Source organism: Sturnus vulgaris, chromosome 3 (assembly GCF_052056855.1).
Source record: "Sturnus vulgaris isolate bStuVul1 chromosome 3, bStuVul1.hap1, whole genome shotgun sequence".
Taxonomy (NCBI): domain Eukaryota; kingdom Metazoa; phylum Chordata; class Aves; order Passeriformes; family Sturnidae; genus Sturnus; species Sturnus vulgaris.
In genome coordinates this window covers 5,820,284-5,844,747 of record NC_142245.1, presented here as the reverse complement: position 1 = coordinate 5,844,747, position 24,464 = coordinate 5,820,284, and the positions used below count along the sequence as shown (strand labels likewise).

General features: G+C 42.6%; 1 protein-coding gene and 2 long non-coding RNA genes across 24 annotated transcripts in view; 1 reads left to right on the top strand and 2 right to left on the bottom strand.

The window, feature by feature from the left end:
- CCDC88A (coiled-coil and HOOK domain protein 88A) overlaps nt 1–9,508 on the bottom strand; it is a 65,720-nt gene extending 56,212 nt beyond the window's left edge. For 6 of the 19 annotated variants that reach the window (XM_088160774.1, XM_088160780.1, XM_088160782.1 and 3 more), the window contains exons 1-3: nt 9,428–9,503; nt 8,486–8,872; nt 8,263–8,363 (exon numbers count right to left, since the gene is read on the bottom strand). In XM_088160774.1, the coding sequence (XP_088016900.1) occupies nt 8,263–8,363; nt 8,486–8,548 (164 nt within the window). In that variant the 5' untranslated portion in view covers nt 8,549–8,872; nt 9,428–9,503. Of the gene's footprint in view, nt 1–8,262; nt 8,364–8,485; nt 8,873–9,427 lie in introns of all 19 variants that reach the window. The other 13 variants (XM_088160778.1, XM_088160776.1, XM_088160779.1 and 10 more) reach the window with 5 other exon arrangements.
- Nucleotides 9,509–9,663: 155 nt separating this feature from the next.
- LOC148224156 (uncharacterized) lies at nt 9,664–18,835 on the top strand. Of its 4 annotated transcripts, none has more exons than XR_015802087.1 (6): nt 9,664–9,742; nt 10,280–10,350; nt 11,124–11,268; nt 12,719–12,814; nt 14,280–14,427; nt 18,720–18,835. It is a non-coding gene; the product is annotated as an uncharacterized LOC148224156 (long non-coding RNA). The 4 variants fall into 4 exon arrangements; XR_015802085.1 differs by lacking the exon at nt 18,720–18,835 and adding an exon at nt 18,098–18,608; XR_015802086.1 differs by lacking the exon at nt 18,720–18,835 and adding an exon at nt 15,650–15,783.
- Nucleotides 12,807–24,460, bottom strand: LOC148224155 (uncharacterized). Its single transcript, XR_015802083.1, has 4 exons — nt 23,931–24,460; nt 13,732–23,346; nt 13,428–13,637; nt 12,807–13,165 (listed from the first exon to the last, which is right to left on the bottom strand). It is a non-coding gene; the product is annotated as an uncharacterized LOC148224155 (long non-coding RNA).
- Between the last annotated feature and the right edge of the window lie 4 nt (nt 24,461–24,464).

The window sequence follows — 24,464 nt, the reverse complement described above, 5'->3', positions numbered from 1 at the left end:
ATGTAAAAAAAAAAAAAAAAAAAGTTTTCTGCCATAAATTGAACCTAATAAGTCACTGCTACCACACAACAGATCACTGAACGTGGAGCAGCCTCTACTCCACAGCTGGCAAAGGGTAACCTGGCTGCCACCAAACTAACAAGTGGCACTCACAGAAAGGAAAATCTATAGGATTCAGAGCAGCACAGAACACTTAACACACAAAATAAACACACCTAGGTATTAAAAATTTGAGAATTCCTAGAAGAAACATCAACAAACTTTTTTTTTTTTTTCTAATTGAGGAAAAACATATGAGAACCAGAAAGTCTGACAAACACACTCCAACAAATCTAAATATCTTTCAAGAGCCATCTCGTTGGTTTGCTTGGCTGGTTTTGGAGGAGTTTTTTAACTACAGAAGTTTTAGCAGGAAATATCACTTCAAAAGGGAGAATTAACCTGCTGTAGTACTTGCAGCACACAATTTTCCAAATTAAACTAAACCCAAATGGATGCAAGAGTGTACAGGCCAAAGGAGAGGAAAGCAGGAGGATGGACATGCCACAGGAGCAAAATAATGAAGACCATGAAGTCTGAAGTTTTGAGTTCTACTTCAAGCGCTGCTTGCTATTTTCCCCTCTAAGAGCCAACAATTTTTACTTCTGAAACGAGTCCCAATTTTGAAGACCCATTCAGTTCAGTAGCAATTAACAGAGCAGTCGAGAAGTCCTCGAGTTTGTGATGAACTCCCGAAGGCTGCAAACATTGTCACCCCCGGCAATCCCGGGACAACAGCAACATCAGTTTTACAAACAAGCGCTGCCAGATCTGCATCACAAGGTGCAGCAAAACTTGGCACCAAACATCCCCAGGGCACTGCAGCCAGGAAATGTTCCCACAGTGCGCCTTGGGAAACCTGCAGTACAAAAAAAATAAAAAAAACCTGCAAACATGCAGGTATTAGTTTGGAAGAAATATCAAATCATAAAAGAAGCAGAATAGGGACACAGCAAGCTGTCATCACTGCCAGGAAACAGCAAACAGAAGACAAGAAACATTTATTGCCTTGAGCAAATGACATTTGTGGAGCTACATGCTTTCTAAGACATTTAAAATATTAATATAAGGGAAAATTACTATGCAGGATTCAAAAGCAATATGCATTTATGGAGTCTTCTTTTCTTTAAGCTTCAAATAAAACTTTCAAGAGGAGTTTGTAAGTACAAGTTTTTTCTTCTGTCCTAACTAACAACACCAAATGTACTTTGCTTTATTTGTATTTGCTTTATTTGATAATCACAGCACTACCAAAAATCACTTCTCCTTTGAAAGACTTGGAAAAATATTCACTCATTTTACTCTTGACTTTAAATTTGGCTGAAGCAACAAATTCTCAAAAAATACCAGTTCTGAAGCAACAAATTCTCAAAAAACATCAGTTCTTGCTTCAGAGTCACAACAGTTTGACCACAGGTAAACACCTCAGTTCCCAGCATTAAGAACTATAGGAAATATTAATGTGTGATCAGCCAAGTGAGATGGCACCAAAGCTACACAAATATTGCAGTTCTAGTGACCAGAAATAGCTTCAGTTATAAAAATAGCACCACACAGATTTCCTCAAAATACTTTTGGTTGAAACACCATAACTGTAGATAATTTCCTTTCTCATGAAGGGAAACAATCCCTCTATAAGTAAATTATTAATAATAAAATACATTTTAATCTCTCTCTACACCCATTTTTAAAGAATGTGACATTTGTCTGCATTCTCTCATCCATCTCCTAGTATCTGTATTCTGGTTTGGCCCAGCACACACAACACTCCAAATATACAGCAAGTGTATTCCCAAGCTACCAGGAAATTCCAGCAGACACTTTTTGCTCAGGGGCTTATTTAAGAAAAACAAAGATACCACACAGAGGAAAAACTAGAGCAAATATTTCCCTGAAGCTTAAACCAAGATAAAATTCTGTAATAAACCTAAGTGGACTGCCTTCTGTCACTAGAGGAATGGAAGCAAGTATTGGAGTGTCTATAATTTGTGCAAAGATTCACTCAATGGCCAGGAACACAACAGGCACCATTTATGAGCTCATCCCTTACAATTTCCCATCCAAAAATACAACATCAGACAATTTGTGCTTGGGTCAAGCAGTAGCCTGGCTTCAATTCAAAGCCTTGGAATCAATTAATCCCATGAAAGGAAAAGGAGGCATTTTGCAAACAGTGCTCAACAACAACAACCTCTGGAGCATCTTCAGGATAAAGACTGGACTCCAGAACAAAGTAAACAAACACAGAGACTCTCACACAGCTACTCCCAAAGAATCTTTGACCACTGAAGTCACTTGTGGGCTAACAAAGCAGCATTTTGGGCAAATGTCTTGATCCCTAAATAATTGCTACCTAGGGAAAAGTGGTGCATTATGAAAGACAAGGAAGGCAACAAATTGCTGTTTAGCTTAGAGAAAAAAAAGAGGAGGAATCAAAAATAAGAGGAACATATGAACAAACACAAAACTCAAAAGCCCCTTCTTAACAGAAGAAACAAATGAGGAAAATCTAGAAGCAAATCTCAAATTTGGCATAGGATGAGCTTAATTTAGCACCCAAATTCAGTTAACTAGGTTAGCTTTCAAAAGAAACATCAGAGCACAGCAATTCTTTGTAAAAGTTGTGGTGGAGAGATCCCCAGGCCAGCCATGCAATCTGAAGCAGCACAGCCCTGCTGCCACTGAAGGGTACAAGCTGATCAGCCAGGTGTCTGCAGCTAACTGCAAATTTGTCTGGATTTTACTGCTGCTCTTATTCTCATAGAGTGCTTTGAAACACCATGGAGAATGTGAAATGTAAAATTCTCTGAAAAGGAGACTGAAAAACCATAGTGAATGTGTGTTCCATCCTTGCCAGAATGCTTTCAATGCTGAGACAAGTTATTTTGATATTCATCTAAGATGACTATTTATGGAACAGGTTGACAGGCTTAACAGAAATCTTTGTATATATTAAAAATAGTTTTAAATTCAGTTTTTATTCCCTGGCCCAAGGTACTAGCCTAGAGTAAGGATGGGGTCAGTAGCAGGCTACCAAAAGAAAGGAGACAGAGTCAAAGAAAAATAACCAAGATGGCACATGAAGGAGAGAGGAAAGAAGTGGATGTGTACGTGTAAAGGAAGGTTAGATGATTTAACTCCTAATCTTCAAAATTTTGCAAGGAACAAGAGTGAACTGCAGAGTAGTTTCCTGCTCAGACATAATTCAGGGTAGCCAGGATGAAGGGAAGAGGACATCAGCTGTGGAAAAGGGTACAAAAACATAACAAAAACTAGTCAAACAGAGACAAGCACTTCAAGCTTGATCAACTCATGCATTTTTTTCCCTTTATCTATGAAAAACCCAAGCACCTCACAAGTGCAGGTATCAGCCTGTGTCCACCTCACCTGCCCAATTCCAAGCTCACTGCAGGCTGATGGTGTACAATTATTCATCACGTTTTCCTGTTCTCTAATCAAAAGGCTTTCATTCCAACAGTCCTGGTGCACATTGTGCCAGACCACTTATTAAAGAATTTGCCTCTTCACAAAAAAAAGTCGACTGTTACAAATCCAGCTTTCCTGAGGAAAAATCTCAGCCCTGCTGCTGCAGAACTACTCTTGGGAACAACAACTCTCACAAAGCCCAAGTGACACCTTGCACCTGTGGAAAACCTGACAGAGCACATCTGGGAAGTGTGAATCTATACCACAAAGTGAAAAAGTTGTGGACTTAATAATATCTGACCTTCTTTCTAAAACACGTGTTCCTACTTCTGCTGCCAAAGTCGCCGTTTTCCTTTTCCTCCAAACTCTTTTCCATCTCCCCACCCAGCCAGAGCCCGGCTGGAGCTGCCTCTCCCTCCTTGGCCTTCCCAAGAAGGAGTTAACTGGATGGAGTGGCTGCTGCTGCTGCACTCTCTCCCAGAGCCAGGCAGCTGGCTCAGCACTGCAGAGCCAGTCCCAGCTCTCAGGGAAAGAAGATATAGGCAAGCCAGGAGTGTATGGGCTGGCAAGCTCAACTGCTTGGAAAAAAGCACACAAGTGAAAGGCTGAGAGCTCAGAGGAGCAGCCAAGGAAGCTGTCCACATTCCAGGCACACACCAGCAGCGTGATGGGAGCAAACAGGCAGCCAGTCCACCTGGAAAATCTGATGGTGGCAAAGGCCTGCAAGTGGATTCAGTCAGAAAAACACCGGGAAAAAACCCAGGAGAAGAATAAAAGACTTCATCTCTGAAGTAGTTTTCAGCATGTCTGGATGCAAAGACTGATATGGAAAGTATCACTTAATTTATGTAATTAAGACTAAAGTTATAAATGGCACACTGGGATGAAAGCAGCCAGGTTTTCCAGACAGTGCATTAAATTAACTCAGTTCCAGAGTTTGGTTCTGTACATCACCAACTCTGCACACAGTCTGGGTCCAACAGTTCCTTCAAACCAGATTTATTTCCACAAATACAAAGCACAGTAAAATAAAACAATTAGAGCTAAAATACTGTTTCAAGTCTTTGTTGCCTGACCAAATATTAATGGCGGTGGTAAATGCAATGAAAGCCCCCATCTTGTAACTACTTGCAGCTGTCTCATTTTATTCAAAGGAACCAGCAAGACCCTTGTCAGTTGGGGAACCACAGCTCATACTAAAAGACTTTCATCATTTCTTACCCAATCCTATTGGAATTCAGTTAACAAGTATCAGAGAACAAGACCTATCAAAAATGGAAATAAATACCACTCAGAAAATGAGTGTTTCTGTAAAAATACTGTGATTTTTTTTTTTTTTATCAGAGGCGTTTATAAACAGTACAGTGCTAAGACCATTAAAAAAAAACCTGAGGTGATGTTAATCAGGTTCTGGAAAAATATCTCCAGGACAACTGAGGATTATTTTACTGCAGTTGTACTTGGGTGTGCAACAGGTGACTAATCCATTGAATTACACTGGTTCACTGATTTCAGTACCACACACAACAGATTCCACTCCAGCCTATGAGCACTTTATAAAGATAATTTTAGAAACATTATGATACAGAGGTGCAGGGAAGGTATGAAGCATTCCTGGCATGCCCCTCCACCTCCCTGCCATGGCAGAACACCACTGCAGTGATCTCTGGTGCTCTGATTTATTTCCAAGAAGCATGACCCCTTTTTTGTATCAAAGAGCACAAAGATAAAGGCTCAGATTTAGAAAGACAGATGGGTTTCTATGCACAAGTATCAGATACTGACTGATCCCAGCAGAAGGTAAGTAACCTGATACTTCTGAAGAACGGGACCTAAATTTAAACAGGAAATTAGAGACATTCTCTCAAGTTAGGAGCTAATACTATAAACACTGGGACTCTCCTTAATTAAAAATAAAATTCAAAAAGCAATGATTAAATTGGCCTCCAGTATCTCCAGCAAGGAAGAGCCTTTCAGATATAACTGGACACTGAACAGAATCTGTGCAATTTTCACATGTCCTAAAACACCCAAAGGTAAAAAACCATACAAGGAATGCAATGAATTCTCTCACGGATGAGGTACTAATAAACTCAGTGCTGATAAATCCCACAATCTCATCAGCACCATCAGCATCCTGCAACTATTCCAGTGCTGACACCTCTCTTCCCTGTCTCAATCACTACAATTGTAGAAAATAAAGTTTAATCCAGACAAGCACAAGGAGAAACAAATGCTGGACTCTCACTTGTAGATGATGGAGGGCAGGATTAACTCTTTTCTAACTGAACAAAAAAACCTTCTCTAACTAACAAAGCCTTTTTTTTTTTTTTTTTGGACTGTGTAACTGTTTACAAACCATGCCTAATCCAATATTAACACTCACTTTTATGGTCACAGAATTTGTTTTTTCAACATTTGGCAAGAATAAAGTAAGTATTAAAGTAAATGTGCAGCAGGACCACAGCACCTCTAACAGCCCCCACTGCCATAGCTCCTAACCACAGACCTCTAGTTTTCATGTGAAGTCACTGAGCTTCAAAAAAAAAACCAAAACAAACAACCAAAAACAATTCCTCAACCCCAACCTCTGAAGAAAAACACACTTCTTTTGAAGTCACATGACACCAATTTTTCTGCCACATTTCCTCAATATATGGTAGTAAAGAATGAAAGGAGAACAGAAGAGAAGTAAAAAGGGAAAACACTGGAAATAATCTGTATTGATGATTACTTAGAGCCAGATCTTTGAAGTGTTCTTTTGCAAATAAAGACACTTGCTTAATAGATGGATATTCAAAGTGAGCAGGACTGAAAGTTAACACGGGTTTCCACAGTGACTTCACCACAGACAGGACCACACTGCAAAACATGAAACAATTTTTCCCCTATTTCAATCCTGGCACAAAACCCAAAACAAACTGAACTTTCCCAAAATGTGAACAGAGTTCTAAGAGGCAATTCTAAGCAGTAACCAGCCGTGATACATCTCAGTTCCCAAAAGTTCACTGCCAGTGTAGTGACATATTTCTAAAATTAATTTGATTTGTACACCAATGCTTTGCCACACACCTCCAGTTTGAGGTTGTTTTCACTGTTATGAATACCAAATTATTTTTTTTTTAAATGCACATCTCCAATATGTATTTTTTTACACACAGACACCCAGTGCTTCCTAAGTTCAGTAATCATGGCATGGGATCAAGGATGCACAAAGTCACAGCCAAATTCAACACACGGTGCCTTAGGCATGGGAATGTTCCTTCTCCACTTTTCCATTTTACATGCACGCACCAGGTATCAATTTATACTCAGTACTAAAAAAAATTGACTGAAAAAAAATTAAGACTATATTCTTCAAAATCACCTTGTTCCAGTGCTAAATTTGCCTTCCAGCTGTCCAACTTTTTTATCCCATAGAAGCTCTACGTATCAAATGCGTGGCCACAGCTGACAATCTAGCTACTTTATGTAGTCCAAGAAAAAAAGAAAGAAGTTGTAAAATAAAAATAGTATTCTTCAGTGAAATGCATCACTTAAACTTCTTATTGAAGTGTGCCAGAATCCACTCCAAATTGTTTTCTTTCTTTTCAAAAAGTTCCATTCCACCACGTTTTCCATGTTCTTCACCATTATAGTGAATATGAGAAGTGAATACTTGGGAGTCTTAGTTGTACAGAAGTTAGGTGACCAAGAAAATACTGGTTTCAAAAGGCTGTGAATTCACACTTACTTACATGTGGTAAAGGGTTGCTCTTCTGACACAGATTAGTTACACAAGCAGAACACCAAGGCTAAAAACTATTAAAGCACTAAATATGAATAAAAGCTGTAAGCAAAGCAAGAGGATGCCCATGCCTGAGCAGTGCTCCTGAGGAACAGCTGCCAACACAAGCTGCTCGTGCACTGATGGATGTACCCAGCCACCCATAAACCCACAGCTTTTCATACCTATACAGAAAATTGATGTATTTCTCTGCAGAGACTCAAAAGATCATTTAAAAAAAAAGGTATGTAGAAATTTTTGCACTAGTAACACTTTTATGATTATATCACTAGACACCTGACAAGTGTTACTCCCCAGCATGACAGTAGTGGGCAACATTCCAGTCAAAATTATGATTAACAGAGAGCCACTGTAAAGGATTTTTTCTGACAACCAGAGTTGTCAATAAACAGTTTATAAACCCACGTAAAAACGTTCCTTCTCGGAAAACACACCCCACACTCACAATTAAAGCATCAGCTTTACTGCTCAGCTGCTAGCCACTCCAATTTGGAAGCGTGGAAAATGAAGAGGAAGGAGTTTAGGGGCAGCCCTTTTGCTCAGCGAACAACCCCGTGTGAGTTGCATGCCATCCTTAAGTTGCATGTCACGTGCACCAAGATATGGATTAGAACCTTATTAGCCAAGCAAATTTATTCAAAATTTTCTTCATGAGCACGACTTACAGCAGGATGAACCTTTTCTATGCCTCTCAGTGGAAATCTGGGAAACTATTTACAGTCATCCCATTTTCCAGTAAGTTCCACAACGATGATTCAGCCTGTATCACACTATACATCCTGCAAATACATTGCCTGGACATTCAGCTGTGCAGTCAGGATCTGCCACCATCCCAAGTCTCCTCTTAACTCCCCACATGACCGTGTCACGCACAAATGAAATTAATTCACCAAGGTCAATACGGCGAGAGGGGCAAAAGGGTTTTTCATAAGGCAGTAAAAAAAAAAAAAAAATAGAAGAGAAATAAACCAGCAAAAAATTCCCCCAAGGCAGCGCTTGCCCGCACTCACATTTGCAGCATGACTTCGTTCAGATACACTCCATCCACCAGCGCCACATATTCCTCCAGGTTGGTCCCATTTCCTCCAGCCAGCGGTCCGAATGTCTTCACCTGGAACAGAAGCAGCAGCAGCACCGTGACACCAACTCCACCTCGCTCCCCTGCCGCAAGGCTCTCCTCGAACAATGAGCGGAATAAAACCGGGAATGGGCGAGGGGAAAATGAACGCTTACCCAGGTGACAAGAGGGCTCGACATGAACTGCTCCAGAAGGGGTGTGAAGATCTCGTTCTCCATTTTACAAAAAAATGGTTAACATCAATGCAGCTCCTCCGATGCAAAAAATTAAAGATAAGTCCTGCACTGCAGCAACTCTCTGGAACGCTCCAAGGATTCAGCTGGAGTGAGTGAACCCCATTTTTACCGAGCGATTCAACAGCAACAAAAGTCAGTGCACTGGCAAGCGGAATTTATCTTCCTCTTTCAAGAAAAAATGCATCCGAAAGTCCATCTACGCGAATTTCAGCCTTTCCATTGATGCCTCTCCCTTCCTACATAGCGAAGGGGTGGAAGGAAGGAAGGAAGGAAAGAAAAGAGGGAGGCTGCCTAGCTACTGGGATTCTGCATCAGACAAAAAAAAAAAAAAAAAAAAAAAAAAAAGAGAGGAAGGAAAAATCTGCTTCAGCAGCGGCAGCGCCTCAGAAAGGAAGGAGAAATTCCAGCCGAACTCCGCAAGCTCATCCTGCCCCTTCCCCACAAAAAAAGCCCCAAGCCCGGGCGAGCGGAGCAGCGAGGGCAGCGACCCCCGCCCCTCAGGCAGCCGAACCCCCCGGGCTGCGGCTGCACCAGAGCCCCGCTGCCCCCCCGCGATGGCACCGACGGGGAACCGGCCGCCGCAGGGATCGGGGGCTATTTCAAATCAGTTCCCTTTTCTATCCCTTCCCTTTTCCACTGAACTGCGACGCCAGAGAGCGGCAGGAGCGGCACACGCCGCCCGGCCCCGCAGCCTCGCCCTTCCCCCGCGCTGGCCGCTCCCCTCAGGCTCCGCTCTCCCCTCGCCGTTCCCGGAGCGCCCCCCGACCCCTCCCCAGCTGTTCTCCCGCCGCCCCGCCAAGGCTCCCGCGGCACCAGCTCCGCTCCGCTCCCCACCCTCGTCCTCCCGAACTGCGGGGCCACCTCGCCTCAGCCAGCGCGGCCGCGCCGCATCGCTCGCCCCCCTCCTCGTCCTCCTTCCCTCCCTGCCTGCCTCCCGCTCTCCCTGCCCGGGGGCCGGCTCCGGCGTGCGGATCCCTCCGCCCGCAGCCCGGGTATCCCTCCGCCGCCGCTCGGGGATGGCGGCGCGATTAGAAAGGGGCGGGGCCGCGCCCCAAACCGCTGCAGGACTCGCGCCCGGCGCGCGCGCACGAGCTGCGGCTGCGGGCACCGCTCAGCCTTCGGTGTGAGGGGGAGAGAGGGAGAGAGCCTCGTCCCTTCCCCGCTCCGGGAATAAAGGTGCCCCTGAGGGATGATAATGCTCCTCCAATACCCCTTGTGGGAGGAATAGCGGTGCCCGTGAGGGCGGTGCTCTTCCGTTCCCCTCTTGTGGAATAAAGATGCCCGTGAGGGGGAAACTCAGCGCGGGAGGGATATTCTCCATTTCCCTAAGGAGAATAAAGGTGCCCGTGAGGGGGAAAAAGTGTGGGAGGGAAAGATGCTCTTTCATTCTCCTTTGAGGAATAAAGGTGCCCGCGAGGGGAAAAACACGGGAGAGATTCTTCCAATTACCTCTTGCGCCGTGAAGGTGTTGGTGAGGGGAAAAGGGCGGGAAGGAAATGCCCTTCCTTTCCCCTTTGGAGAATGAAGGTACCCGCGAGGGAAGAGTGTGAGGGAGGGAAATGCTCTTCCATTCCTTTCATGTGGAATAAGGATGCCCGTGAGTGGAAAAGGGCGGGAAGGAGATGCCCTTCCTTTCCCCTTTGGAGAATGAAGGTACCCGTGAGGGAAAAGAGTGTGAGGGAGGGAAATGCTCACATTCCATTCTCCCCCTAGGGAATGAAGGTGCCCGTGAGGAGAAAAGAGCGGGAAGGAGATGCTCTTCCTTTCCCCTTTGGAGAATAAAGGTACGTGTGAGGGAGGGAGATGCTCTTCCATCACCCTCTAGGGAATAAAGGTGCCCGTGAGGGGAAGGAAAAAGGGCGGGAGGGAGAGGCTCTTCCAATTCCCTCTTGGGGAATGAAGGTGCCCGTGAGGGGAAAAGGGCGGGAAGGAGATGCTCTTCCTTTCCCCTTTGGGGAATAAAGGTGCCCGTGAGGGAAAAGCGTGTGAGGGAGGGAAATGCTTTCCCATTCCCGCCCTAGGGAATAAAGGTGTCCGTGAGGGGAAAACTCAGCGCAGGAGGGATGTTTTCCATTCCCTTACGAGAATAAATGTTCCTGTAAAGGGAAAGGTACGTGAGGGAGGGAGATGCTCTCCCATTCCCCCTCTCTAGGGAATAAAGCTGCCCGTGAGGGGAAAACTCGGCACGGGAGGGAGAGAGGGAGGAAGGGAAGGGTTATTTCATTCCCCCTGGGAGAATAAAGGTGCTCGTAAGGGGAAAATTTGGGCGCAGGAGGGAGGGAGAGGCTCTTCTGTTCCCCTCATGTGGAAAAAAGATGCCCGTGAGGGGAGAAGGGTGGGAAGGAGATGTTCTTCCATTCCCCTCTCAGGGAATAAATATTCCCATGCGGGAAAAGCTCAGTGTGAGAGAGAGATGACTTTCCATTCCCCCTTTAGGGAGTAAAGGTATCCATGTGGGAGGAAAAGATGCTCTTTCATTCTCCTTTGGGGAATAAAGGTGCCCATGAGGGCAAAACTCGGTGCAGGACCAAGATGTTCTTCCATTTCCCTTTTTCAGAATAAAGGTGACTGTGAGGGGAAAAACTCATGCCCTCAGGAAGTGATATCCAGAAGCAGGGCAGGTTTTCCCCTCAGGAATTGGAATCCAGAAGCAGGACAGGTTTTCTCCTCAGAAGGTGGAATCCTGACACACCCATGTTTAGGTAAAATCCAACTTTCTGGAAAGGTTTTGTGGGAAATCAGAGGATGACAAGCAGTGTGCTGGCCTGATCCATTGTCCCTTCCCTGAGCCTTCTCCTGCTGCTTGTGCTTCCAGCATTCAATCCTGCATTAATATGCATGGATTATATATCTGCTTAATACATTATGTGGTTCATTGACAAAGCATTTTACAAAATCTCAAACTAAATCCAGCTTCTCTTCTGTGTGGTATAAATTAAATTGCAGCAGAATTTTTCCAAATACCTTTAGTTTTGCACACCCAATTAAAAAAAAAAACAAACAAACAAATCCCACAAAAACATTGCAATAGAAGTGACTGAAATTTATGTGCTTTTTAAAAAAGATCAAGTAACAGCTAAGCAGATAAGGTTCTTCTTAACCCAAATATCAGATATACATTTCTTCTACTGTCCAAAATTGGGAAAAAAACCCAATTACAATCATGACTTTTTCCCCATGAAGAATGGCTAAGTAATAGATTAGAAAAATAAATTGTGGACATTGTCTTTTGCATTCTAAGGATTTTTTTTTATTGATTTATTTAGAAAATGTTGCATAGTTAAATAACTTTGGCTCTCACAGTTTTTGTTTCACAGCAAAAAACAAGTCTTTCCCTCCCAAACCAGATCTCTAGAGAGAACTCAGCCCTCTGGTGAAACAAAAGAAATAAGGAAGGGCAAAGGAAAACTCTGCAGTCTTGGTTCTGAATAAGAACCTGGTGATCCATGGGTGAAATGACTGCCCATAATAAATTCCCAGCCCTTAGAGGCAGCCACAAAAGCATTTTTGTAGAAGCCTGACCAGCCAACCGCTGCGCTCCCTGTGTCTGGCAGCAGCCTGTGAACATGCAATTGTGCCCACAGTGCCATGGAACTTCCCTGGCTCATCCCCTTGTTTCTTGCGGGCTCTAATTAGGCAGTAATGACTTTGGCATAAAGCAATTTCTAGGAATTAGAGCCCAGCCAGTAGAAGTTGATAGCCCATGTAGTAGTAACAGCAGCTGGCTCACAGAAACCATTTAATACCGAGATTCCCTAGCATTCAAAATTGAATTAAATGGTTTGAGATGTTTTTGCTTCCATCCACATCATGCAGTTGGCCTGTGTGCTCAGCATGGCTGTTGTTGATCATCGTTCCTGCAGAAAGCCTGCTACATTTTAGGTAGGAAATGCATTGTCAGCTGTTTTACCTCGGATGATTTACAGTTCCCTATTTGAACTGGAGATTAGTACAAGATAAAATTTCAGAAAAGGTATCCAGACGCAGTCAGTGGAGTTCTGTTTTCGCTTTTGGTTTGAGTTGGGTTTTGTTTTCTTTTTTTTTTTCCCCCAAGACTAAGAGCCCTGAAAACCCATGAAGAAGCTCCAGAGTTTCTTCTAAGTAGCTGCCACTTTGTCCCACCAAGTGTGAGAACATTTTCCTCCTTTTCAGGTACACACAGACAGCACCAGGATGAGCCGCTGCCAGGGCAGATGTTTGCAGTGGAGTCAGAGCCAGGAGAACCTGGACTGCAGCCACCTCAGCGAGGTGAGACAACTCGCCCCAGGACAGGAAGCTGTCAGCCTTTGATTGCCGAGCCCTTGTTTGACAGGCAACCCTGAAAATGAATTAAAATGTTTGTCTTTCGAGTTATTCCTCTGATCCCGAAGTGAATACGGAAGGCTTTCATTTTCAGCGTAGCTGTCACGAGTCCCAGGGGTATTGTTCTAGGAAATACTTAGAACTCACAGCTCTAGAGGGCTGTAACCCGTACCTTGGGATGTATTTGGCTGCATTGTTTTAGCACTTTTTACCTGGGAAGGCTCCTAAAAGCATGTTTGATGACTGCACTTACAGTGATGAATCCCAGAAGATGAGGAAGTTGACAACTGAAGTTCGCTGACCCAGAAACAGAGAAGAAACACTATTATAAATCTGAAGTTTTAATATTATTTTAATATTAAAGTAATAAATATAACGTTTTGATATTATTTTAACTATTCTAAGAATGTACTAAAAAAGTAAAGTATCCTATTTTATAATTTTAAAAAACACGTAGAGAACAATCTCGTTCTTTCACATCTCATTTTCTGGAACAGCACTGTCAGTATTTAATACAGAGTGTGGCCTACTGCTTCTGAAATACAGATTTAGAGATTACCTTGTTGTTTGAAGAGCAGTGTTTGTTCTTGTGCAGGTAAAGCACCCCCATCTCCTTTCTTTTGCATTTCCCATGTACCACAAAGACTCAACACAGAAGACATGGAAATTATAAATGATCTGTGCCTAGATCCCAGATCTGCAAATTACAGAGTTACATCATCTTCTCAGTGAACTTTTTTTTTGCTCGTGGCATCATTTCCTGTACCTGCTATTGCAAAATAAAAATTGAAAAAGAATATTTAGAAAAAAAACCTTGACTCTGCAGACAGCAGGAAAGTGTGACCATGCACAGCCCCATTTACCTTGTCGGGCTTTGTCAAAACGTTTCTGGCCAGCCCTGCCCACGGTGAGCCAAGGGAGGGGACAGTTTGGGGAGCAGATGACAACCAACCTGCCCTTTTTAGCTGATGCAAGACGCGGTGGTTTTCTCTTCCTCTCGCACACGAGCGAAGGAAAGAGGTGACGCTGCTCTCGCCGCTGGCTCCGCCTCCCAGGCAGCGCTGCTGGGTTAACAGCCTTTGCCTGGTGGGACTCCAGGGAAAAACAGGGACCAAGTGTGGGTGCCTGCGATCCACAGCAGGGTCATGAAACCACGGCCAAAACTGCAACGTTCTGAATGTGGCCTGGCTTGACAGGACAGTGTCTAGTGAAAACTAGCAAGCCACTGACAAGGACAGCCACCTTCCTAATCATGAGTGCTCCCAGAGAATCCCATTTCCCCACGAAACCAAGGCTATAGGGATAGATGGGGCAATAACGAGTAAGAGGGGTTGAGCCTTTTTAAGTATGGCTATGAATTCCTAAAGGTGCCACAAATGCAGCAGACTAGAAGTTATTTTTTGTCCCACAGGAGTGGAAAGAAGGGGAAATCCATCTCTAACATGAATAAAGAACTGAAAATTCCACAACAATTCTTGAAGATTTCTTCCCTCCTACAGCGTCTGCTCTGAGGTGACCAAAATTCCCCATGAACTTTAAGGGAACTTCCTGAGAAAATTGTAAGTAACCTCAAAATGAGAGTATTTTGAGTGAAAGAAGTAAACAGTAGGGACTTGGAGAAAGTTGGTGTTGTCCATTTAAGATGTTTTACAGATCCCAGACATTTTACAGTTTGTGTCCAATTGTAGCAAATAGCAAGAAATTAGTACAGAGACAGCAGACAAAGAATACCCTGTGTGGGTACCAGTGTCAAATACATCAGAATTTCCTGTCGGGCACAATGTTCATTGCAAGAACAGCTACTGACTATTTCTAGCCATGCCTGCCTAACATATTCACACTTTCCTTCGAGGACTACGTGGACAGTACTTAAAAGGTGAAACATTTAGTAAAAGTGTCACACGTAATACTGAGATTCATCTGAGGAGGGAGGAGCCTGCAGCTTTTTGTTGCTCTTCAATCAGTTGGACAGGCAGGAAGAATGTTACTGTGGCAGGCCAACTCATGTGATCAGAAATAATCCAAGTATTTATCTTGATTTTTAAATTTAACAGCTATTCCTATGGTTTTCCATAGGTTTAACTCTTAAAAGGGTGTCAGATAAATACTCCTTTTCAAAGAAAATTCATTTGAACTTAGTATTACAATTCAGCTCTTCTTCCTGTTTAGCCAGTGAAACATTTATCTGTGAACTTCAAGACTGTCTAACAACGCTGTTTGTGATTTGTTATTTGCTGCACATAAAGGAAATAGATTGTTATTTTCCTACAAGCAAGCATTGAGTATTACAGCAAGAACAGCACTTAGCAGGACAATAGCTTTGGTTCTCACTTGTGCTGTGGCCAGTGGAGTGAGACTGAGCAAAAGCTCTTGCTGACACGCCTTCTGTCAGAGCAGAGCCTGCCAGAGCGAGCAGTGTTTCTTGTGAAGTGGGTCAGAAAGATGAGTTACAGAGCACGCTCTGCATTTCCTCTGATGAGGAGCAAAGTGCAGCCCGGGTTCCTCGCTGCTAGCAGCCACAGCTGCCCGTGGATCTGCAGATCCGTGGCTTAGGGAAGCGAGACACTGCAATTGTACCGACAGCACTAGGCCATCTCAGATCCCTGATGTACAGAACTGGTTTCTTCTCTGGTGTTTTCCTTCAGCATGGAACACTCTCCCCATTCAGCTCCACAAAGCAGAAGAGGTTTTGTATCCCCAGGAAAGACTTTTGTACCTCTTAAAACTCCATTTGCCTCAGTTTTGCTTTATTATGACATCAATTTGCTTTCCTTCACACAGCACCACGTTCCTGGTAATTGGCTCCCTGTCCTTTGCCATGGGCTCCTGCTGGTGCCTCCCTGCTTCCACCCACGTTTTGCACTCTCGATGCCACTTGACCCCAGTGGCTTGGGCAGTGCTGCTGTGAGACCCAGATTTCTGAGCTCAGGAGAGGTTATTAAATTCCAGAGCCCTGCATCACCTTTGATGTTAGCATGTCTCATTAGAGAGGCATCCCTCACCAGCTGGAGGTGGATCTTCCCAAGGTCAGGAAATAATGAATTGGGTGGAGAACACTTCTGTCCTTGAGGTTTCCATTTGTGTACGTGGACTTAGTTATGACAAAATATACAGCACTAAAAATGCAGCTGTAGTAGAATCCTTTCTGTTCAAACCTCTGCTCCTCTGAACTCCCTCCCTCAGGATTATCCTATTCATTTTCATGTCTGATTTTACTCCTGGTTATTTGTCAAATTATTTACGTCTGAAAACTGCTTTTCTCTCCGTGAAACACTGGTGAAACAATTAAAAGCCTTTAAGATATCCCTATTTTGCCTTTGGGAAAACCATTTGACAAGCTTATTGAACAAGAAAGCACAAGTTATTTACAGCATTACACTAAAAAGGCTGACATTGAAATATATTAAATAATTAACAGAAAAAAACTATAGGTCATGAAAAAGTAATTAATGCTGGATTTTAAAAATGGTAATTATACTTACTAGATAGCATTCCTAATGAAGCTCCTTGGAAGAGGGTGGATTCCTGAGTCACCTAAAACTGGGAACAACCTTCTCAGTCACACCTCTTTCAGACACCACTGCTAACTGTAGGACCCCTTTGTTTGCACTAAGTCCAGAGGGTTCAGTTCTCTGTGGCACCAGCTGAATCGTGAATTGATCTGGAGATGAACACTAAACTGGAATTCTTACCTATGTTCATCTCATATGCCTTTTTATCCAAATCTACCACTCTTTAAAAATTTCTCATTGAAGTATTTTTCTACTACAGGTAATTTTTCTCCTGCTAAAACCTACAGTGATACATTTTATTTAGGCTGTTCCAAACCACTGTCATCAACAGCTATTTCCTGCCTATCCCTTTCCAGTGCCTAAATATCTGCCTCAGTGGATTCTTCTTGCCAGCTTTATGTACCTACAAAACGCTCTATTTCTTCCTTCAGTGGCCATACAATATTGTAATTTTTTATGATTCTTACATTCCATTCTGTAAAACAATTTCTGAATTACGGGTACAGTGTGCAGTGGCTGAAAGCTCAAAGGATGGTTCAGCAAAACACAAAGTTTCCTTCTAATTTCAGGCTTATACTGAGATGTCAATTGTCTGTGTGTTTTTTTAATCTGATATGAAGCATTTTAACACACTCCTGATTTTGAATGCTAAAATGAATAAGCAATTATCTAAAACTACTACTGAAACAGGGGTGCCCAGGGGAGTGGTGGAGTCCCCATCCCTGGGGGGATTTAAGCCATGCAGATGTGGCACTTGAGGACGTGGTTTAGTGGTGGCCTTGGCAGAGCTGGGGGAATGGTTGGACTCAAAGATCTTTTCCAATCTAAAGGAGTCTGTGATTTGTTTGATTTTTTTTTTTATAACTCAGGTAAGATTAGAATTCTGATTTCTGTGTATATCAGTCTTGATTTCAGCGCTTGATAATTCTTGTGTGGGCCAGAGAAAGTTTAATTTTTCGTAAGCTTATTACTTTTAAATATTAGTAACAGGTCAAAAATAGATAAAGTATTAAAATATAATAGATAAATTTAATATACAAAGTAGGAGACTGTAGCCCTGTTCACACAGAAAATGCTCTGCTAAGATAAAGAATAGTTTGAAATTTATTTCTTCCTGCTATTATGATCTATAGGATATTTTTGATCATGGAATTAGTCCACCTTAACAGTCTGCCTTAAAAGGATGAGATTATTCAGCTTATTCAGGCTGTATCTCTGCAAAAGGAAAACACCTTAACAAAGAATGGTTTGTTGCTGACCTGCAGCTGGTTATGGTATTTCATCTGAAAGCCTATTTAAGTCCTTAATGGTAACATTTATTCCCTCTCCCTCAGAGGAATATTTTACAAACAAAATTAATTAACGAACGAGGACGGCCAATTTTGTGCTGCAGTTGAGGCTGACAGTCACCCAAAAGGGGCGTTGGCAGTAATAATCATCATTATCCCAAAGCACAGAGAGGTCTCCTGCCTCTGATGAGATCCCTGCTGGAGCCTGGGTGCCTGTGGAGCACAGAGAGCTCGGAGCTGCTGGCAGGGAAGCAGAAGCTGCTGTACTAAGAGCTGGAAATAGCCCACGAGTAACCTCTGACTCAAATCGTCCCCCTCTGCTCCCTGGAGACTTCCCCCAGTTCATCCACACTTCCATTAAAAACATGACTGACGTGCTTCCAGCTTGTGAGGCTTTTTTTTTTTTTTTTTTTTTTTTGATATTTCAGAGCTGATCCTTTTACACTGAGTGGAAATACACACAGCAAATGATTCAGACTGACTTGACTTCATAGCTGCTCCGAGCTCAGATCTCCTGCCCTGTCTAGTTCTTTCTTTTACTGCTTCTGCCCTGATGCAGTTGAGTGGAAACAGAGAACAGAGAAGTATTGGGAGTTCTGTAGTTCCCTTTGTACCAGCGACATGGACTGTGTTTAAGAAATTAGTCAGGCATTTAGGAACTGCTAATCCTTCTTGTGAAGAATGCAAGGCTTGTTTCTTCCAAGGAATTCCTCACTCAAGAGACCATAGTTCAGTTTTACCTACTGAATGTTCTCACAGCAAGACCAAAAAGGCAAAAATAGGTGTTTAATGTCAGTTTCTTCCCTTTCTGCTAATTTTTCTTGGGCTGCTTTGTGATGGCATTATTATGATAGATAATATATTTATAAATCTTTTTTTTGAACAGCTAATAATTATGCTTATTAATATTGATAGCAAAGAGAACTCCAACTGGTCAAGAAGCTTAACAATATACAAATTTAGAAATAAATTCAATTCAATTATGGTGAGCTTGGGAAATGGAGACAAGCAGGAAGCTTCCTCCAAATGACCAAATAAATTCTTCCCTAGGTATCTCAGATTTCCTGGTCACTGTGGCTACACATCATAACCTGTAACAGCAGAAAAGCCACAACATCACATACAGTGACAGTTTATTTCCCCCCTCCTTTTGCACACAAAAAAAGTAATGGTTGCAGAAGAAATGAGAAAAACAATGAGACAGGTAAGTCAACTAAACCCCAAATTTCTAAATAATGACCTTCCATTCCTACTATGACCCTACTTTAAGTGAAAGTCAAAATACTGGCAGTAGAGATTATATAACTAGATTTGCTTTATACCAGAATTACAGAATTGAAGCTCCTTTGCCTTATGTAACACTTATTTTAGCTTATTTTTAACTGTGACTTGAAAGTCATTCCACGAGCTCCTTAAGCTTTTTTTTGTCAGTCTACTACAAAGGAAAATCAAGATGAAACTGCACCTCCTCTACATTGTGCTTAAACCGAGAGTGCCCCCGTGAGGATTTTTTCATATGGATGCATGCATAGGAGTAGACAGCTTGAGGGTGACTGTTCAACTACAAAGGAAATAAAACTTTGTACTTTTTCCTACAAATAAGGCCCAGAAAGTTGGGCACGATATTTCTACAGATTTTTTTTATTAGGCTGATGTGGATCCAAACAGGCCTTTTTGCTTCCAAACCTCTCTGAAATTTTGGCTAATCCTAAAACTACCTAACTGAAATGCCCACCTCCACAAAGCAATAAAAAGTCTACCAAATCTTAACAAAAGTAACAGTGACATAAAAATGCTTTGATTCAAAGGATGAAAGTGGGGAAAAAATCCTCAGAAATGATGGCAGGTAAGAAAGATTTCAGAAATAAACAAGATTTATTATGATATACCACATTATGAGCAGAAAAAAAAAGTTCCCTGACACAGAAAAAAGTATAAAAGGAACAGCATATGGGAAATTCTGAAAGTATCATGTATAAAACCTCATAAGAGAAGTGCTGATTTGAAAATCAAAGAGTTGCTTCTGTTCCAGGGTGTGCCCACATAGGGGAATGGAACAAATTAAATGTACTGAGCTCAGTTACCGCTGATGGGAACGATCTGAATGCACAGGATGGGTGCAGGCAGTGACTGGCACGGTGTCACACGGCTGCTCTGCACAGAGTGGGGCTTTGAAGGCACAGGGAGCTGCTTCTGCCTTTGCTATCCATGCCTCAGAGCTGTCCTTTAGTTGGCATCCTCCTGGTGCTTTACACCCGGCCTGCCTCCTCAGCAGCCCAGCTGCTTGCTGAGGGATCTGCTGTCACCCTCAGAGCCCCGATGTCCTTTGTGCTCCCAGGGCTGGCATTAGACTCAAAGAGCCTTATGCAAGGGACTGGCTGAGCCCTGAGGAGCAGCAGGTGCTGGAGTGGGCCCTGATAACAAATCCCTCAGCCCTTTTATCTGCCAGCTCTTGACTCCTGTGCACACCCAAAGATGCAGACCTGCAAGTGAGATGTTGGTGATTACCTTGTGGCTGTGTGGCATCAGCTGTACACTTCACTCACTATGCACCTGAAGAAAAATAACCCTTGCCCTGTGTATCTCCAGCCACCTGCTCCTAACCAACCCAAAGACCACTCAGCCTGTCACATACTGTCACCTTCTCTTTCCAAGCCCCCTGTCCTGGCTTCTTTGTGTCAGACCTCCTCACTCATGTCTTCTGTGGTGAACAGGGAAGGCCTGGTAGAAAAACCCACTTCATTCACTTGTACCTTTTGCTCAACAACTCCCTTATCTCATTCCTTCATGTTGGTTGAGCATCAGAGTTTGCTATTCTGCAAGTACTTCTCTTTCCCTCCCATCCGTTATTCCCTCTGACATCATGGATTTACAAATGAAAACCCTAGAACAGAAAGTGCTCACTCAGCTAAACACTTTGTGAAGGTCAGTTTGAATCACTCCATCCTATTACAGATTAATACATAACACCACATGAGACCTTCTGGAGGCATTTTCCAAGTAAAGACTGTGGTGTTTCATCCCTACAAAAGCTTTCAGGACATATTTTTCTCATACAAAAGCATTCTGGCACAAAAATGCATACAAACAGCAAGGAGCCAGTAATATTAATACCAAACATGCTAAAGTCTATTTATTTCAGTGAAAACCATGTGTATTTCTGCAGGGAATGTAAAATTGAATTTCAAGTACAGGAAGTGCTCTATTACTGCTCTGGCACCACAATGCAGAGCTGCTTTGTTGTTTGCTCTAAAATAGTAAACTAAGCCTGTCCAGCCAAGCAAAGTGTCAGGAAGGAGCCTTCTGAGCCTTAGCTCCAAAATGGAGCTGCCTGCTCTCTTGTCAGCTTTCCCAACAAGCACTTCTCCTACTTTATCACAGTGAACACATTACCAGTATTAAGACTCCCAGCAGAGTCTTAAATGCAATTTCCAACCTCCCCCCGACCCTTGTCCTCCATCCAACTCCCCTTATGGCCTAAAGTCCTGCCAGGATTTCTGCCAAGAGTGCAGAAGCACGGATTAGCTTCACCCCATGAGCCTCAGAGCCCCGATTGCCAGCCCACCGTGGGCATATGCAAACCAGCAGAGCTCCATAAAACCTCGCAGAGAAACATCAGGGCCAACACTTCAGAGCAGACACTGAGCTCTGAGGAACCAGTACCAGGAGCTGCCTAAGAAAACATCATCATCACCACCCTACCCCCAAAAACCCCAGCCCCAAGACAATAAAACCCCAAGAGCCCTAACCACAAACAAACAAGGACTGATAATCCTGGTCTGCCAAGATTCCCCAAAGCTCCTTCCTTTTGGGGACAGTGGTTGATCTCCCAGGCTGGCCACTCAGCCTTTCTCCCTGCAGGCTACTGAAAACAAAAGTTCATGGCTGACTTCTGACCCCTTCAGCTGAAAGCACGGGCGGCTTTCACTCCTCTCCAGAAGGTAGAACTAGGACAGAAAAAGCCAGGCCAGAAAGCTTTGTGCACTCATAACTTCCTGCTCTCCACCTTCCATTGTCAAACTAATTTGAAATCACAATTTTTTGTACTACTCATTTCACCTCATTGCCTTTGTTTCCCACAAAATCTAACTAGCCTGCTTGTTCACACCTGTGTAAAGACTGGTGACAAGTTTCATACTTGATACTTGGCAAGTTTTCCAAGGTTAAAAAGCACGAGCAAGGCATGCAGGGGATGGAATAAAGTCCTTTGCAATGACAGCATAGCCCCCATCTCTGAGCTCTGCTGTGAGGTAATCCCTGATTCAGTCACAAAATAACCCCACAGTTACACCCAGCATCGTTTGATAATGAAAATTCTATAAAAGCACAGTTGCCAAATTGGTTTTTCTTTTAATCATAACATTAAAGCACAAGTAAAAAAATCCCATAGTCCACAAATACAAACTACTTAATAAATAACTCATGGTGCTTTCATAAAAATCAACTATTAAAAGTTACAGAGCTTAATGCAAACCATGCACACACTGGAATCCTACATTGTGTCCTCCAAGTAAGAACAGGAGCAGCCCTGCTTATGCTGCTATCGTTAACCTGTTCATGAAGCTGTGAAAAGCTGCACTCTTTATCTCACAGCTCTTATGTTTTATGTTTTTATGCCTCCCTGAGGTCACACCTACTGGCGTGGCAGCTGTATCCAGATATTCAGGGACATACAGCTCAGTCTTTCCTTCCTGTACATCTAATTGATTTTTCTGTTTCAGCAGTCGAAAGCCCAGTTTCTGTGAGGCACTCCAGTGCATTGTCCTCCTTGGGGTTTTTCTTTGGCTTTTATAATCAACAATACAATGCAATTAGCCAAAGTTCTTGGGGGCAACTGAAACATGTGGGTAATAAAACTCAGAAACGCAAACTCCAGCTCTTCCCCAGAGCCCCCAGAACCAGCACTTTGTCTGTAAATGCCTCGTTGAAAGCCAAGCCCTGAGGTAACACTAAATGACTCAAACCAAAGTCAAATAAATTCTCTCCTGCACTGTGCAGTCGAGGAAACTCCAAGGCTGGGCAGCCTTCAGTTCTCTTCTAGTCCCACTCCCCACACAGCCCCAGGTAACACTTCAGTAATCCTAATATTGAGGAGTCCTTCTTAAGGGAAGTTCCACAAAGAAATTAAAAATGCATAATTCTCCCAGTGGTAAAAACCGAAGAGAAAGTGAAAGGAGTTTGTGTGCAGAAGTCTTCCTGCATAGCTTTCATGACTCTTGGCTGAAGGTGTTAGAAGCTGGACTTGGGGAGAAAGTCTCCTAAGCTCAGAAATAAAGATTTTTCCCCAAAATCCATCAACAGCTGAAGGTTATATTTTTTTCCTGTTTTAACTATTATTTTCATGGACTTATGGCCATCATGTATCCTGACTTTCTCCCACTCTTATTCCACAGTGAATAAAATGCCCATGCATCTGGCAATTTATTATTTTACTATTTCTAACCATCTCATACCTTTATTGATACCATTTCATACTCCACAGATGCTGCCTTTCCTGGTTCAGTGAAACTCTCCCCTTCCAAAGAAAGGTCACAGGGCTTTTTCTTTTTCCTTTTTTAACCTGCTCATGGCTGCAGAACTCCATGCCAGAAGAGATTAGAATAACAAAGCTCACAGGCTTCAGATCAAACCACAGACATCACCTTGCTGTAGTTCATCTTCCATCAATAACAATCAGCTGAAATTGGACAGAAAAACCTAAATTGTTACAAGGCTTTTTAGAATTCAAGAGGTGCAGACACCACAGTAAAAACAATGGTAAAAGCATCACAGCAATTATTAAAACACTGGGTCAATGTGTGTGGAGAAAATCCCCATGGAAAGTATATATGGGAATAAATCCTATTGTTGTTAAATAAAGAACAAAATTTGCTTCAGGAAAAGATATGAAATCGGGTTTGGGGACAGACTTTCAGATAAATGTGTGGGTCAAATGTGCATGGTTTGTGGCAAGTATATAAATGAAAAAATATAAAAAATAGAAGAAATAATACTCTTGTAGTTCTAGGATCTCCTATTTTCACAAGCTATAAAGAGAAAGCATTAGATGTTGGACACTTGAGATGCTTTTAAGATTAGGTAATTTAGCTAAGAAGCATTATTATAGGAAAAGCAGTGGCATATGCTTATTATTAGATAATTATATTAGGAATGACCTCTCAAGCAGAATGGATTCTGCCTGAGGTGAAACAGCCTTACATTTGTATGAAACCTCCAAGTCACAACAGAAAAGAACAGCTTTATAAAATGAACGAAAATTACCTAAATAGGAAGATCTTTAGAAGTTCCTGCAGGAGCTCAGAATCCCAGAGGAAAATGAAGATAACTCACAATTCCTTACTTGACTTAAAGCACTTCCTCAATGTGTCTGCATTGCTCAGAACCAATTTCTCTCCTAGTTTAGCTTTGACTAAAGTGCAGTGAAGTCCCTGAAGTAGAACATACTGAACCAAAAAATCTCCACAATAAATGGTTACCAATAAACCCAAACTGATTAGTATTTTAATTTTCAACCCTTTATACAAAAGTCACATTTAATTCTGTCTACTGGACTGAAAGAAAAGGCCTTTGCACCACAGGTTTTCAGAAGCTTGAGCTCAGTGTTCTCTTTGAGGTCAGATTTAGTAAAAAAAATCCCTCCCAAATTAAAATTTACAGGAACAACCTAGAGAAGTTGCATTAAGTTTACTAAGGTAAAAAATACTTATAGCTGTTGCAGTAGTAAGACTATTACAAACTAAGTGGATGGAAGAATTAAAGCCTAAACAAAACAGTAATTAAAAATAATATTGTTTA